The 18,093-nt window shown below is 41.7% G+C and overlaps 1 protein-coding gene across 3 annotated transcripts in view; it reads right to left on the bottom strand.

Moving 5' to 3' along the window:
• Positions 1-611: 611 nt before the first annotated feature.
• KIAA1210 (KIAA1210 ortholog) overlaps positions 612-18,093 on the bottom strand; it is a 151,079-nt gene continuing 133,597 nt past the window's right edge. For all 3 annotated transcript variants that reach the window (XM_044305867.1, XM_044305868.1, XM_044305866.1), the window contains 7 exons: positions 10,316-10,525; positions 9,482-9,541; positions 9,239-9,323; positions 5,708-7,165; positions 5,151-5,254; positions 3,958-4,048; positions 612-2,939 (listed from right to left, as the gene is read on the bottom strand). In XM_044305867.1, the coding sequence (XP_044161802.1) occupies positions 2,797-2,939; positions 3,958-4,048; positions 5,151-5,254; positions 5,708-7,165; positions 9,239-9,323; positions 9,482-9,541; positions 10,316-10,525 (2,151 nt within the window). In that variant the 3' untranslated portion in view covers positions 612-2,796. The remainder of the gene's footprint in view (positions 2,940-3,957; positions 4,049-5,150; positions 5,255-5,707; positions 7,166-9,238; positions 9,324-9,481; positions 9,542-10,315; positions 10,526-18,093) is intronic.

Below are 18,093 nucleotides of genomic sequence, written 5' to 3' on the forward strand. Positions count from 1 at the left end.
ATACGGTTTGTAAAAGTGCATCGTTCATTTGAACTCTTGTAGATATACATGAAGAGTCACGGCTGCTTTGTTTGACAGCGCCGATTTTTTGATTATTTAATCAGCTTTTTGGAATGGCTTCTAAAACCGTAATGTGCCTCACACTAGAGCGTGCTGCCAGTACAGTGATGTAGCCAGATTACATGATAGCAAATTGAATGTTTTACAAGTTTCGAAAAACTGCTTTCTCTGTCCAGTATTGCACCATTCACTTGAACGCCATGGACATAAAAGGCTCTGTCTCTGGGGAAATTTTTATTTTTTTTTCTAGACTCATGCAACCCCTTTATCAACTACAGTCTATGTAAAGGGAACCTGTCATGTTGAGCATGGTGAATGAGCTGAAAGCAGCATTTTACAGAGCAGGAGGAGCTGAGCAGATTGCTATATAGTTTTGTTGGAAAACATTAAGTAAAACTTGCAATTTATACATTTAAATTCTTGCTCATTCTGGGCTTTGAAGTCCAGGAGCCGGTCCTATCAGTGATTGACAGCCTTCCCTCTATGACTGTGTATACAGAGATAGCTGTCAATCACCGATAGGACCGCCTCCTGGATGTCAAAACCCAGAATGAGCAGGAATTTACTTGAATAAATTATAAGTTCTGCTGAATCTTTTCCCAGAAAACAATATATCAATCTGCTGGCTCCTCCTGCTCTATAACATGCTGCCTGCAGCTTACATAGAATTTTCAAGGTGACAGGTTTACTTTAATGTGGTCTCAGAAGTCTCACTGTGAGAGACTTTAAATGCATTATGTTCACAGTCTAATTAGCTCTGGCTGTCAAAAGTGAACTTCCCCTTATTTAACAAAATATGAACATCCAGTAGAACACTAGAAACAATATAATACTCTGCATACACCTAGAATGCTGCAGGAAAGCTAGGGCAGTGGCTACAGGTACAGTTTTGCAAAGTTCACTAATACAATGTTAATATGATTGCAAGCATTTTATGAAGAGTCTTTAAAGCAGCGTTTCCCAACCTGCGGCCCATCAGCTGTTGTGAAACTACAACTCACATCACACCCTGGCAGCCTACGGCTATCAGAGCATGATGGGAGTTGTAGTTCTGCAAAAGCTGGAGAGCCACAGGTTAGAGATCACTGTAAAGTCACCAAAATACTTTTGGTTCAACGCATCAACCTTGTTCTGCCATAAATGTCATATTTCTAGAAAACGCAACTTTTTTTTTTTCATGTTTTCCACAATTTTCTTAAGTTAAAAGACTTTCTTTTGTAACAACTTTTATTTATTATTCAAGAAATTAAAACCATTAATTCATTTTGTAAAATAATAATAATAATAATAATGTCATTTTGTGAAATATAAATGGGCATATCGCTTAGGAAAGAAAACAAGATAGTTAAGTATCTTTTACCTAGAAGATCAACAAGTGCATATATAAGGCCTTATTCACACTGGCATTTTTTACTCCAAACAGTAAAAGGTTCTCTGTAACTCAAGTGGGATACATTGCAGACTATTCTGTCAGGATTTCATTGCTTTTGATGGACAGCATAAGCATAGTCTGCTACACATTCTAACGGATTAAAAAAACTAACAAAAAGATTGAAAACTGTAGGATTCCATTAAAGGCAAAGGAATCAATTCTGTTTCTTTTTAAATCCACTATAAGGGCTCTTTCAGGCAAGTGGAAATCAAGCTCCCCGATACGGACACATTTTGCAGGAGCGCATGGCATTATAATGATTTAAAATGCTGTGTGTCTCTACATGACATAATGCTGTTAGTATAGGGTCCTATGGCCAGTCCGCTCCTTCACAGAGTGTGATTTCAACACAGAACACGCTCGTCTGAAAGAGCCCTAAAAGAATCAACCAGAAGCAGAAGCTTTAACACCAATGAGAACAAAGGCTTATATTTTAACTGTGTAATCTGCGGCTCGTCATGCTACAGCAAACAGATGGTTCAGTCCAAGTGGCTTACATGCGTTCTTGAAAATTCCCCCCCAAAAACATCTAAACATCATACAGAGTTTATTTCTGTGGTCTCGCTTATCAAAATAAGGCCATACAGATATTTAGGAACGCAACATCAAATGCGTAAATATCTATTAATGGTAGTCATCAAAAAGATGCTCAGGGCTGGCTGAGGGACGATGTGGGCCCTTGGTGCTCCTGTCTAGCCCAACCTCAGCCTAATTATGGTCATCCAGAAATCCGTGGATCCTCCAGTCCCAGCGGGTAATTGAAATGGAAAATATTTCCTTAGGCCAGCCTTGATAGTGCTTTATCTAGAACATTGTAAGCATCTCCGTTAACAAAATTATACAAAAAATGTCAGGAAATTCAGGCTGCCCAAGTCTCATAGTCTGGGCTACTTTTGAATTGCCCCAAAAACTAAATTTAGTGCAGTTTAACAATTAGCCATAAACATCATTCTGGAAGATATGATTTCTGAGCATGGCTTACATCCAATCATCTCTGCATGCTGCAATGGTATACAGCAGAGAGAATAACTATTTAGATCTTGCACTGCACCTGATTAATTTGCACAAAAATGTTATATGACGCAACCAAAAAAAAATAATGTGCACGTATCTGGCCATTAAGCCCCTTTAGAGTATATAAAAAAAAAAAGGGAGTTTCCTTTAAGACTCTTCTAAAATAAAAAATACTGGTTTCCTTATGTCAAGGCAGAGAACATGAATACATAGAGAAGAACCTTGGATCGTTGGCTGATGTCTCACAGTTAATAAAGACACACAAAAATGAGACTTGAGACGTATATTTATCACTGCTGCACAATTTTAGGCATCTCACTCCATGCTTTTGCCTTCTTCTTGGCAAGTACAAACCATGGCGGTTCCTCTGGGTTTTGTGGTTGTGTAGAGGGGGTGCTCTTCTCAGAATCTGGTTGTGCCACCTCTGGTTCAGCTATAAGCAAACAAAGGTTCAATATTCAAATAGTAAGTATAAAGTTTTATTTTTTGTTAAGATGTCACTGGAACTATCCTTACAAAAACCAAGCATTATCCCTCACATATACTGTGCACAGTTTTCTAGGAATATGCTGGCCTTTCTGCAGCCTAGGTGATAAGAGTGTGATCACTTACTGATGAGCAGAACGAAGGCACAATAGCACTCAGTGGAGTGCCAGAACCTTTCACTACCTGACAAAGTGATGTGCATACTCATGTCACTGTGTGGTACCGCAGCTCAGTCCTGTTCATTTCAATGAGCTGAGCTGCAGTATTAAACACCGTCATATGCGTTGTAAAACTGTGTATGGTAAAGTACTGGACGGGATGTATATCTCACCCTGAAGGTGAGGTAGAAAAATCCAGGAACGCTGACTGGCTCCAGCAAAATGTAGTTTGCTTAGGCACTTTTCTTTAAAGTGTTTTATGGAATGGTGGGTAGGTTGGTAGAGGGACCTGCCATTCCCTCTAACTCCAGTACAACATTCTCCCCAAGCCTGAAGTAATCCCAGGTGTAGATGCTGGGCTCATTACTGTGGGGAGAAATACAGGGCTGAAATGTTCATTCATCATCAGAGCCTGGAAGCTACAGGACCTGTGGTGACTGTGCAAAGTCTGATCCCCCTGTGTTGGATTTGAAGTACCTAGGTCAGGTAACCTAATGTATAGTTTAGCGCCCAGATGGGCAAGGTGATTTATTTTTATGTCACATACATGTGGATGCTGAAAAGTGACTAATGTTGTTTGGACGAAAATAAAAGTTGTTTGTACTTTTTAAGCTCATAAATCTGTGAGTCGGTCCTTGCTAACCCCACCACAAGCACACAGACCTGCAACAGGGTATTTATGGTACAGTGAAAAGGTTGCTGCTGTCACTTTATTCTACAGATTGTGGAGCTTCCATTAGTTATATAAGCAGCTCTTGCTATAAGCAGTATAACATACTATATAGTATGACAGATTCAAAGCAATACCTGGACTGTCAGCAGCTGCTTGTTCAGACCTCTTTTCTTCTACTACTTGGGGGCTTGTGACTATATTTTTTTTCTGGATACATTCTGTTTCCTAGAAAGGACCACAACACTGTAATAATATGATTGTTTCCTGGCATTATAGGAGTTTTGTAATAGTGAAACTGATCATTATGGGATGGAGTAAGTATCCATTGGGATCACACTAGAAGACATTAAATACACTGAATAATAAGCCATATCTACAAAGCCCCTGCATCACATTTCTAACACAAACATGCCCAAAAAACAGTTTTCTCATTGTCTCGTCTATCTGAGTGAAGTCACTGGGGGTGCTATCATACCCTTGTGCTGGTGGTTCCCCTGTAATGCACTAGTGCACGGGACTTGTGGTGATGTCATAATGGGCAATATTAGTGACATTGCCAGACATGTCCCCTTGACGAGGGCATGTCCCCTCATGGTGTGCGGTGACATCACAAGGGTTTCTGGCCCTATAAACTAACTGACTGGACCCACAGCTGCCGCAGCTGCAACTGTAAGCAGGGGTGACACAGGGACATTGTAAGTCTCCTATAAAACTTCACACTGGATGACCACTGATGACATTATCAGGGGAATTGTCAGAGACTGGTGTGTGGGGTACCAGTGCATGTGATGACCTCATATGGATAGTGGTATTTTTGATGGCATCATAAAGATCAATGTCAGTGACAATGCCTGACATGCCCAGTTAGGTCCTAAAATGGGTGGTCTTGGCAAAGTCCGGGGTGCAGCAGGCCATGAAATCATAAAATGGTACCAGTCCTAAAAATTGATCAGGGAGTCATGATTCTACAGGGAATGACATCACTACCTTGATGATGTCACCACTACGAAATGTTAGTTACATGGGCTGGTGCATCTTCAACAGAGCACCAGCAAATGTGGTGACATCATACAGGTGGTAATGTCACAGGGATGTTGACATACTTCTATGCATTTAAATTAAATTTCACCTTTTACATCTTAGCACATGTAGAGGAAACAGTATAGATCATTTAGCATTTTAAAAGAAATGGAAAGTGATAATGAATCATAATAAATCACTGCGACCCTAATATTGTTTCTCTTGAAGAAGTTGCAAAATGCAATGCATTCTGTATAGGATGACAAATAAAGGTTTTATTCACCAACTGAACTTTATCATTCAATACCTTAACTTTCTCATTTTTTTCAGTTGCGCTACTCTGTTCTCTGGCAAGTGGATGCTCCTGGAACCCCTTTTGTTTCAGTTTTGCCATTGTAATCCATGCAGGTTCTAAAAAGAAAAAAATATTATTGCACATACATTTTTATTCATGTATATATATGATGTTTGTAGAGGGTTGTATCCATTTGTCTGCTTCCACACTCATGTTCTTAAGAAAGAACTGAATCACACTTCGGTGAGTCATAACTGCATAAAATTCATCCCTTGAGTACATTGCCCTATGGGCTCAGCAGTGTAAGACCCATCAAGATTAGAATAGGCTGTTTAATTTGGTTCCAAGGGTGGGCTGACCAGAAACATAGAAATAACAGTAGAAATGTATGACATGTGACAAGGTATATACAGACCAACTAGATTTGCATTACCCTTTTTCTAGTCTAGTTGAGGAATTGCAAGCAAACATTTCCTAGGTTTCTACTGGCACCTTACTTTTGGAACCATAGTAATAAATACATTTGGTACAGCCAAATGATTAGCATGGATGAAGCCATTGAAAAGTACCTGTGTTTTCTGGTGGTGAATGATCTGCTTTTGGTTTTGGTTGACTTCTAACTTCTGGAGTGACTTTTTCCTCATCATTAGAAGACATTTTTGCACAGTCAATATTAAACGTGGTCCTTTTAGGGGTTTGCAGGTTTTTCCCTGGAAGCAAGGATGAACTATCCACAGGAGATAAGTCTTCTGTGGAAAAATCTTCTTGATGGTCTTCATTATATTTTATGGAAGATGAAGTCCGCCTTAACCTGACACCAAAATGACCAGAGGATTCCTCTTGGTCTTTTTGAACATTCTTCTTACTACTACTTTGTACTACAGACTCATCTGCACTATCTAATGATCCAGACCTGACAATATTACCTATGGCATTCTTGATGAAGGGGCTGTCTTTCACACTAGATCCACTTGAATGCACTCTTTGCCATGCAGGGGCTACAGTAAATCTTATTGGTTTGTTGGACCCTTTAATGTTACTGTCTGGAATTGTCTCTGCTGCTTTAATTTCTTTGACTATTTCTGCTGAAGTTTCACTATTTGCAAAAATACCAAAATCATGGGCATTGGTGGTGACTTTTGTGTAGCTAGAGTCATTTGCATTTGTTATCACAGGCGCTTTGCCATCAGGTACATTATCTACATCACACTGGTCATCCTTAACCTCAGTAATACTCAGATCGGAGGTTTCTGTCTTTTGTTCAGAAGGCAGTTGCTCATTTTTACCCTCATTGTTTGCAACCAGTTGATCGGATACTTCTAGGGTGGCTTCTGTGTTTTGTATTTCTACTTTATCTAGATGTTTTTCATTACTTTCATGTGATTTATCACATTCACAAGCAACCTGAATCTCTTGAACTTCATCCTTTATCATGGAAGTGACAGTTTGTATTGATAACATACGGTTTTCTAAGGTCTCAGTTTCAACTAAATCACTTTTGGACACATTTAATAAATCCTTTTGTATGTCTGGTAATACTGTGCCAAGTTCGTTGTATTCTTCATGTGTTATTACACTCACTGCAGTTGCTACTGCTTCTTCCAGATTTGGCTCATAATTTCCTATTGATCCACAAACCACGTCTTGGCTGGTGTTTAAATTAGGATTTTCTATTTGAACAGTGTTACCTTCAGGAGTTTCAACACTACTGATTTCAGAAGGTATAACTGTAATTGTAATTTCATTATTTTCATGTGTAGGTTGGAAATCATAGGTCTGTGGTGAAATAGTAACTTCATTCCTTTCCAATTCTTCTTCAGCTATGTCCACCCGATCTTCGATAGATACAAGAGTTTCATTGAAATCCACATCAGTTTCACTACATACAGCTTCATTTTGAAATGATACTATCTGGTTTTCAAGCAGAGGGACTTCCAAAATCAAAGGTGTATTGTCCTTTTTGGAAACATCCATTTGTGGTTCACAAAGAGACACAACCATATCTTCCTCTGGTTTCTGCAGAACATCTAAAAAAGTTAAAATTTGGTTATGTTTGCCACTTTTAATTTCAGGTTATGTGACAAAATATGAATTATAGAAATTATGATATCCACAGAACCTTAACAAGGAAACTTTAAGGGACAGTACACTCCCACAAACACAGTTGATTAGCAGAAACATGATGAAAGACACTTTTATTTGATACATTTAACAATCACATAACAAGCAGTTAGCCTGACACTATTACACCCACCACTCACTGCCTCCCAACCTACTTTACTTGTAGTTGGGCTTGTCTGTCCTGACTGTAAACCTGCAGAAGACAACTTGGGCCCACTTGCTCCAAGCTGACCTCTGGGACATCACTGATCATCCCAACTAACTTTCTTGACCATCATGGGCCAACCAGTGGGAACCTGCCATACTAGCACATTTCCCACAGACAGGTGGTCATCAGCTGCAGCCTATGGTTTACTCATCATGTCCCTTTGAGCCTCACTCAGTGTAGGTGAAGTGTCGAGATCTGTACCTTACACGACCTTCCAACAACACAGGGCAGAAGAGTGATATATGTTTATTCACCTGACTCTTAATTCCTTTAACTCTATCCCTCCTCCAAACAGGTCCTTCACATTTCCCTACCATTCACCACCCTCTTCTACTCAAAACCCATCAGATATCCTTGAGCTGCTGGACATACAGCAAGTGCTATTTTCCATAACCCTTTTGTCACTATCACCAGAACTCAAAATTGTGTACAGCCTTGGTTTGAGTCTCTTAAGGGGCTATCCAACCCCTATAATGCCCCCCAAAATGCCCAGGCCCATCATACTGGTCATACTTAACCCTCTCCCCGGCCGAGGGGACTAGTCTATAGCAGGCCGCGACAGGAACGATACTCCCTTGTGTCACCCGCAATGCTAGGGAGGCTTGTCCCTGTTGCAGCCTCCTACTGGATGCCCCTACCCCCAACTCCTTAGCTGAATTTTATGATCCTCGTGACGGGGAGATGCAGCTGTGGCCACGGGGGGATCGGAAGCGACAAGTGTGCCAGGGAGTGGGGTAAGTATGACCAGTATGAGGGACCTGGGCATTTTGGGGGGCATTATAGGGGTTGGATAACTGCTTTAATGAGCCTCAATCTCTTGTCATGCATTAACTGTGTAAACTGAAACATCAGCCTTCTCTCTTGTGTATACTATATTGTATTGTTGGTTTAAGTCTTCTAGATCATACAGGTAATGTAGATTTTTTAGGTGATCTGTTTTTAAGAAAGAACACAATAAAACTAAACTGTTCTTTATTAATCAGATAACTAAGCTATATAATAGCGGACAGATCTGTGCATAAAGTACAGCTGGTGAACAAGACTAAAACCTCTTGGCTTATTATATTAGTCTTTATGACAACTATTTTAGACAATGGCAACAATGTTACCAAAAACACAAACCCGTAGTCATCTAATAGCATTTTTTGTTTTCATAATTTTAGACATACAATTTTAACTATTAATAATATTTATATTTTTAGAATTCCAATAAAAACATAAGCTAAATTCTAAATGATCATTGCTAAACCCTATGAATCTAGCAGTAATCATCTGCAGAAAACATAAGCATGATTGATGCATATCCATACATAATTTCATCTGTTCAATACTGTACTTTAAAGGGGAATTCCAGAATTTTGTCTTTAATGGCCTGTTCTCAAGAGAGCCATCAGTATCTAATTGGTGGGGGTCTGACACCCTGCACTCTTGCCAATCAGCTGTTTCAGTGTAGCTACAGTGCTGGAAGTTACACTGAAACAGTGAAGTCAATAGGAGCAGCACTACAGGAAAAAGCTCCCTTCACTACACAACGGACAGACGGACGATAGGCCATCGATAACAGAAAAAAACTTGAATAATCGTTTAAAATCAACTTAATGGCTCTCTCTGCAAAGATTATGGCTGCCATATTATCCACCGCTTTTTTCTAATCTATCTAATATCAAAATTCTAGATTACTCAAGTTAATTTCCATGGATGATGGACCATTGACTGCCATGAACAGTAATGTTAAAAATGATATGATGTTCCTAATGGAATAGCCAAATACCTTCTGCGATTTTGACAACTTCACTTGATGCCTCGTGTACAGAACATTTGTCCAAGTCTGGAATTTCAAATAGTTGCTCTTCAACCTTTAAAAAGATATATTAAAAAGCACTTTTTTATATTATGTGTGTAGAAGACAGGGCTGCAACATTTCACGTGCTATGATGAACATTTTTGGACCCAGCCTATAGAGACCCCACAATTACTGCATGCTACGTTTCCAAATTATGTCACAGTTGTTTACCATGTTATCGTTCTCTTCTCCCCTTTTAATTTGTACTGGCTTGTTAGTCCTATTAGTACCCTTGAAAAAAAAACAATGACATAACATATTACACTTCTGTGCAAGTTATTTTATGCACAACATCTTTTTTTATGGACCAGGTACTTAATTAGATGTATTCAGATAGTGGAGGGTGGAGGCAGCAAGAATGTCATCATTTAAAAGGGTTTTATTGGAACCATGGCTGTATCGTCCCAGAAACTCCACTATTCTTGTGCTTGGGTGGGGTCTGTCATAGCAGATGAAGTACAATGAAGTTCATGGAGCTAAACTGTAATACCAGACACAGCTGATTGACATGTGTCATTAATTGTAGAGAAAGCAACCTTGTTTTGTAGTCTTAAACAGGACTTTCTTAGCTATGTGTAGGGGAATAACGCACTTGGACCTCTGCCTCAGAAAAACTGAGCTCCTACCGGTAAAAAAAGAAGTTTATTGACTAGTTAAAGAGCTGTCATGTTAAGGGTAGTTTCACACTAGCCTTAAAACCATCTGGTAGGCTGTTCCAGCAGAGTTCATGATCTGGTAGGCTTGTTTCTGTCATGAGTGCCGGGATTCGGCTGGACAAAAAACTGTCAGATTTTTTGTGCGGCCTAATCCCGGCACTCATGGCAAAATCTTACCGGGTCCCATTATAGTCAGTGAGGCCTGACGGTGCTCCAGGCTTTCCGGCTATGCCACATGTGATGAACTCCAGCAGGCTGTTCCTCTGCTGGAACAGCCTGCCGGACGGTTTTAATGTTAGTGTAAAACCTTAGCCTTAGAAAAAGTAAAGTTATGCTATAAAACACGCACCTGTGTTGGTTTCACATTCATGATTGGTGGTCTCCGTTTCTTTGGCTTAACTAATATCTTGTGCTTTGCTGCAGAATTATCCAGGCAGCTCACAGAACTTGCTGGAGATTTAAAATCTGCTAGAGGGAAATGGCTGACTGGAGAGGTAGGACACAAAAGGACATTGGAGTGCGATGGACTGGTGGGACGTGAAGACAATTCAGAAGATTCCTAGATACAGAATTGAATAAAAGCTATTTAATGAGGTTTAAATAGAAAAAAGTAAAAAGACAGAAAAGATTGAAAATAACAAAGATTCATTCCTCACTGCTCTCTGCTTCCTGTCCCAGATTGACAAGTTGAAATGGCAGGACCTTTCCTGTGACTTCTTGCATGTCAAGCCGGGGCAAGAAGTGGAGAGCAGCAGAGACTGGACTAGCCCCAGAATGGGGCAATCATCCATTGTCCATGGGCCCAAGTCTGAGCATGCAATGAGGTCTACCACAAGTCATCAACACAATATCGTCATCAGATCTCATAGGTGATGTGTCATGTGATTAGTTCACTTGGCTGAAAAAAAAAAGAATATCAAAAGATATTTAAAGAAAGGCTCTCAAATTGGTAAAAAACGCAACATCAACCACGAACAAAGTATTGTTTCCACCAATCCATCTGTACCTGCTTATATTTAGTGTTAAAGTACTCCTAGAAGTTCCATATAAAAGTTTCTTTATTAGTATTTAAAAAATGTGAGTCGTGAGTTAGGCCAGACACACAATCCAGTTTAATCTGAGAAACTCGCTCGTCCTGAACGCTGCTCCTCTGGCAGGATCACAAGGCATTATAATGATTCTCCCAATAGAGCTCCAAGCTATAAACAGGGACAAACTTATTTTTACTTTCATCTTGTTAACGGAACTAGAAAAACTAATGGAAATCTGCCACCACGATCTTGAACCATTAGGTGCAGTATTAGGCTTCTTTCACATTTGTGGCTGTTGCGGTGTGGAATGCCGGGAAACAGCTAGACAAAAAACGTTGCATGCAGCATTTTTTTTCCCAGGCGAACCCCAACACATTTGCTGGGGAGCGGGCAGATCTCGGCCAGACCCCATTATAGGAAGGCAGTCCTTTGGGTAACATCTAGCAATGCTGGATCCAGAGAACTCCGGCAGAGAACGGCCTGCTGGAATGCTGTGCCGCAAACGTCAAACTAGCCTTAAATGAGTAGTAGTACAGATAAAGAGAGTCCACACAGGAGTCCTCTCCATTATGTTAGCACCGCACAGCGGCCCGGCTGTGTATTTCAGCGCAGCTTTGACTGCTGTCAGGGGTGGAATGGGGCACAATAGGAAAATAAAATAAATTGCAATCTGGACTCTGTACTTACTCATGTATTACTGCAGAAAATAGGCCAAAATTGTGGTCACAGATTCCCTTTAAACCTAGATTCTCACTGGTTTCTGTTCCCCTATTGTATTGAAATGTTGAACTCCAGAAAGGGAAGGGTTGCTCTGGGAAGATATTAACACGATCTATTTTTGCAGGTGGTCAAGTTTTATCAACAATATTAAATGTAGACTAAAAACACAAATAAATGAGGAAATATTGCCAAAAATCTGGTGTTCTTCTTGTCTACGGCTAGTGCTTAATTTGCATGGTTCCTAAATGCAGTAGGTGCCATAGGAGAAGGTTTCTGCAGCATCAAGCTGCCTCACAGCCAGAAGTTCTATGATCTTTGCCTACTCACTTCCCAGTCAGAATTAATGCACCCCAGGACACATAGGTAGAATATTTCAAACACCTTTAGGATTACATTCCGATCAAGAAAGAGGATGGGATCTACTATTTTAGTGCTCCTTCAAACTGAATTGTGTATTTTAATATTTTAAAATAAGTTAGGACAAGTTATCAGCTTAATTGCATTTACTGTCTTCATAGGCTTCCAGGGGACTGAATAAGATACTTATGTCTCCAGCCAGGCTTTATTACTCAGTAAACTGGCACATACTTTACTAAATAAATTAGAATTTAAACATGAAACTATTAATTATCTTTAAACAACTTCTAAAATTAAAGATCAGTTGACCACCGTGAGTCTAGCTACCCCAAGATTTTGATGGGGTTGTTTCACTTCAGGAAATGGCTTTTATCATGTAAAGTTAATACAAGACACTTACTAATGTATTGTAATCATCCATATTGCCTCCTTTACTGGCTTGATTCATTTTTCCATCACATTATACACTGCTCATTTCCAGAGATAAGACCACCATGTAATCCAGCAGCGGTGGTTGTGCTCGCACACTATAGGCCAAGACCACTGGATTTCACGGTCGAAACCCCTAGAAACAAGCAGTGTATAATGAGATAGAAAAATGAATCCAGCCAGCAAAGGAGGCAATATGGACAATCACAGTACATTAGCAAGTGCCTTGTATTAACTTTGTCTACATGACAGATGCCATTTGTTAAAGTGAGACAACCCCTTTAAATGCTACCACCAGCGGAAGCTGCATCCAGGCATTCAATTTTCTTCCAGAGGTTGCTGCTGGGGAATGTAGTATTAGAAATAGTATTAAAAGGGGTTGTTCAGGATAAGAAATACATGGTGGCTTTCTTCCAAAAACAGTACCACACCTGTCCAGTTTGAGGGTGGTATTGCAGCTCATCACCTTGGTACCAAAGCCCACTTCGGATTCCAATTTAAAAATGTTTTTAAAACACAGATAGGAATACGGTAGTAATTCGCCAAAGTCTCGCGCAACTTCGCCCGACACGAAGTTTGGCTACACGGAGCCAATATATTAACATGGAAACAGCATTAACAACTACGATTTTGAATGAATTGACTTTATATCTATGATCCAGAGCTCAATTTGCTCAAGCCTAGTAATAGCATAAGTAGTCAAAAGTGTTTCCTAAAATATTGTAAAGTGTGGAGCAACTAAACTGTAGCTGTAGGAACAAAAATAACTATCACATAGAAAACACACCTGAACTAAACACATGCACGTTTTACAAGAAGACGATGGAAATATAAAAACATTAACAAGGACGTAGCATATTCAACTCCGCAAAACTAAAATGCCACATAATGAAACGAATTATGAGTCATTGGGTGGTTCCGTTGTCATATGAATGCAATATAAACTGTGTCACTGAGGACAACACAGAGCAAGAAAGTCAGAAGTTCAAAAGGAATGGTAAAGACACTATAATAAAATATCCCTCCAGTTGTCAAATACAGTTGCAAGAAAAAGTATGTGAACCCTTTGGAATGATATGGATTTCTGCACAAATTGGTCATAAAATGTGATCTGATCCTCATCTAAGTCACAACAATAGACAAATCACAGTCTGCTTAAACTAATAACACACAATTAGGCCTCATGCACACGACCGTTGTGTGCACCCGTGGCCGTTGTTCCGTTTTCCGTGATTTTCTGCGGACCCATTGACTTTCAATGGGTCCGTTGAAAACTCTGAAAATGCACCGTTTGTCATCCGCCTCCGTGATCCGTGTATCCTGTCCGTCAAAAAAATATGACCTGTCCTATTTTTTGGACGGACAACGGTTCACGGACCCATTCAAGTCAATGGGTCCGTGAAAGAACACGGATGCACACAAGATTGGCATCCGGGTCCGTGATCCGTGGCCGTAGGTTACTTTCATACAGACGGATCCGAAGATCCGTCTGCATAAAAGCTTTTTCAGAGCTGAGTTTTCACTTTGTGAAAACTCAAATCCGACAGTATATTCTAACACAGAGGCGTTCCCATGGTGATGGGGACGCTTCTAGTTAGAATATACAACGAACTGTGTACATGACTGCCCCCTGCTGCCTGGCAGCACCCGATCTCTTACAGGGGGCTGTGATCCGTACAATTAACCCCTCAGGTGCTGCAGCTGAAGGGGTTAATTGTGCGTATCATAGCCCCCTGTAAGAGATCCGGGGCTGACAGGCAGCAGGGGGCACCCCCCTCCCTCCCCAGTTTAAATTTCATTGGTGGCCAGTGCGGGCTCCCCCCCGGCCCCCCCTCCCTCCCTCTATTGTAATAACATTGGTGGCACAGTGTGCGCCCCCCCCCGGCCCCCCCTTCCTCCCTCTATTGTAATAAGAACATTGGTGGCAGTGTGCGGCCTCCCCCGGCCCCCCCTCCCTCCCTCTATTGTAATTAGAACATTGGTGGCACTGTGCGGCCTCCCCCGGCCCCCCCCCCGATCATTGGTGGCAGCGGAGTTCCGATCGGAGTCCCAGTTTAACCGCTGGGGCTCCGATCGGTAACCATGGCAACCAGGACGCTACTGCAGTCCTGGTTGCCATGTTTACTTAGCAATAGTAGAATAGTAGAAGCATCATACTTCATACTTCATTTAGCAATGCGCCGCACAGACCTGTCACTTACCAGTAGGAGGAGCTCCCGGCCGGACACAGACATCGCAGCAGTCAGCAGGTAAGTATGATGCTTCTACTATTGCTAAATAACCATGGCAACCAGGACTGCAGCAGCGTCCTGGTTGCCATGGTTACCGATCGGAGCCCCAGCTATTAAACTGGGACTCCGATCGGAACTCCGCTGCCACCAATGAACGGGGGGGGGGGAGGCCGCACACTGCCACCAATGTTCTTATTACAATAGAGGGAGGGAGGGGGGCCGGGGGAGGCCGCACATTGCCACCAATGTTCTTATTACAATAGAGGGAGGGAGGGGGGCCGGGGGAGGCCGCACACTGCCACCAATGTTCTTATTACAATAGAGGGAGGGAGGGGGGGCCGCACTGGCCACCAATGATATTCAAACTGGGGAGGGGAGGTCTGCCCCCTGCTGCCTGGCAGCCCTGATCTGTTACAGGGGGCTATGATACGCACAATTAACCCCTTCAGGTGCGGCACCTGAGGGGTTAATTGTGCTGATCACGGCCCCCTGTAAGAGATCGGGTGCTGCCAGGCAGCAGGGGGCAGTCATGTACACAGTTTGTAGTATATTCTAACTAGAAGCGTCCCCATCACCATGGGAACGCCTCTGTGTTAGAATATGCTGTCGAATATGAGTTTTCATGATGTAACTCATATCCGACAGTATATTCTAACATAAAGGCGTTCCCATGGTGATGGGGACGCTTCAAGTTAAAATATACCATCGGATTGGAGAAAACTCAGATCCGATGGTATAATAGGGACTCCTGACTTTACATTGAAAGTCAATGGGGACGGATCCGTTTGCAATTGCACCATATTGTGTCAACGTCAAACGAATCCGTCCCCATTGACTTGCATTGTAATTCAGGACGGATCCGTTTGGCTCCGCACAGCCAGGCGGACACCAAAACGACTTTTTTTATGTCCGTGGATCCTCCAAAAATCAAGGAAGACCCACGGACGAAAAAACGGTCACAGATCACGGACCAACGGATCCCCGTTTTGCGGACAGTGAAAAAATACTGTCGTGTGCATGAGGCCTTAATTAAATGTTACCATGTTTTTATTGAACACACCATTTAAACCTTTGTAAGAGGCAGCCCTGAATCCACCAGCAGCATTTCCAGCACTTATATCTATGCAGACTGTCATGTTTCCCTCCGGCCACCAGAGGCCACTGTGACTAAACAGGAACCTGAGTGGTGCTGGCCAGAGGCTAACAAAGAGTTAAGAAGTTTTTCCAGGGCTGTTGCAGAAGTTTCTGAGATAACAGAAAAAGACTGTAGCAGCAGGAGGCTATATTAGCTGAGATTTTCCTGGCAGCTGTGGAGCTGCACACAGAGGACTTCACTGTGCGTTCCAGAGAAGTGGGACCGTGTGTAGAGACCAGCCGGATCCTTCCTGCCAGAGGGGGAGAGCTGTATCTGTTGTGACCAGAGAGAAAAAGACAGACAAGCAAGCGACCGGACCTGGAGCCAGACTGCATCTTATTGTACCCAGGAGAATCTGCAGAACTGTGAGTGGCACCGGTGCTTATCTGTGATAGTTTATAGAGTCAGTGCGCTGTAGAAGCGTCCCCTGGGTAGCAGGGCTAGATAGGAAATTGGTAGTGAGAGTAGCCTGCAAGCTGACTGTTTGCTGTTTAGCTTATTCTGTGTTATGTTCACCTGTTCATACCATTCCTGTCATTGACCCATTGTGCCGCTAGTGTGGTGGTACTGTATTGTTACTCAGGTTTTCCGGCAGCTCCATTTTGCTCCTTAATAAAGCCGGCTTTTGCTTCAGTCTCCTTGTCCGCTGTACTGTACTTGAATCCTGCTTTGCGGTCTCTCCCTCCTCTGACCGCTACACATTCACAGTGCAGGTGGAAAAAGTATGTGAAGCCTTGGACTTAATAACTGATTGAACCTCCTTTGGCAGCAATAACTTCAACGTTTCCTGTAGTTGCAGATCAGACGTGCACAACGGTCAGGAGTAATTCTTGACCATTCCTCTTTACAGAACTGTTTTAGTTCAGCAATATTCTTGGGATGTCTGGTGTGAATCGCTTTCTTGAGGTCATGCCACAGCATCTCATTCGGGTTTAGGTCAGGACTCTGACTGAGCCACTCCAGAAGGCGTATTTTCTTCTGTTTAAGCCATTCTGTTGTTTATTTACTTCTATACTTTGGGTTGTTGTCTTGTTGCAACATCCATCTTCTGTTGAGCTTCAGCTGGTGGACAGATGGCCTTAAGTTCTCCTGCAAAATGTCTTGATAAACTTGGGAAATCATTTTTCCTTCGATGATAGCAATCAATCCAGGCCCTGATGCAGCAAAGCAGCCCAAAACCATGATGCCCCCACCACCATACTTCCCAGTTGGGATAAGGTTTTGATGTTGGTGTGCTGTGCCTCTTTTTCTCCACACATAGTGGTTTCATCTGTCCACAGAATATTTTGCCAGTACTGCTGTGGAACATCCAGATGCTCCTGTGCAAACTGTAAACGTGCAGCAATGTTTTTTTTTGGACAGCAGTGGCTTCCTCTGTGGTATCCTCCCATTAAATCCATTCTTGTTTAGTGTTTTACGTATCGTAGATTTGCTAACAGGGATGTTAGCATATGCCAGAGACTTTTGTAAGTCTTTAGCTGACACTCAAGGATTCTTCTTCACCTCATTGAGCAGTCTGCGCTGTGCTCTTGCAGTCTTCTTTACAGGACGACCACTCTTAGGGAGAGTAGCAGCAGTGCTGAACTTTCTCCATTTATAGACAATTTGTCTTACCGTGGACTAATGAACAGCAAGGCTTTTGGAGATACTTTTATAACCCTTTCCAGCTTTATGCAAGTCAACAATTCTTAAATCGTAGGTCTTCTGAGAGCTCTTTTGTGTGAGGAAAAATTCATATCAGGCAATGCTTCTTGTGAGAAGCAAACCCAGAACTGGTGTGTGTTTTTTATAGGGCAAGGCAGCTGTAACCAACACCTCCAATCTCATCTCATTGATTGGACTGCAGCTGGCTGACACCTCACTTCAATTAGCTCTTAGAGATGTCTAGAGGTTCACATACTTTTTCCACCTGAACTGTGAATGTTTACATGGTGTGTTCAATTAAAACATGGTAACATTTAATTATTTGTGTGTTATTAGTTTAAGCAGACTGTGATTGTCTATTGTTGTGACTTAGATGAAGATCAGATCACATTTTATGACCAATTTGTGCAAAAATCCATAACATTCCAAAGGGTTCACATACTTTTTCTTGCAACTGTAGATGATCTGTCTAAATTGAAGGACTACATGAGCACTTGTATATAAAGCATTTACGCTCAAAACATCTGGGGTCAAATAGTTTGAATAATGGATGATGAAAAGATCACCTGACCAGCGTTGG

This window comes from Bufo gargarizans, chromosome 9 (assembly GCF_014858855.1).
Source record: "Bufo gargarizans isolate SCDJY-AF-19 chromosome 9, ASM1485885v1, whole genome shotgun sequence".
Lineage (NCBI taxonomy): Eukaryota > Metazoa > Chordata > Amphibia > Anura > Bufonidae > Bufo > Bufo gargarizans.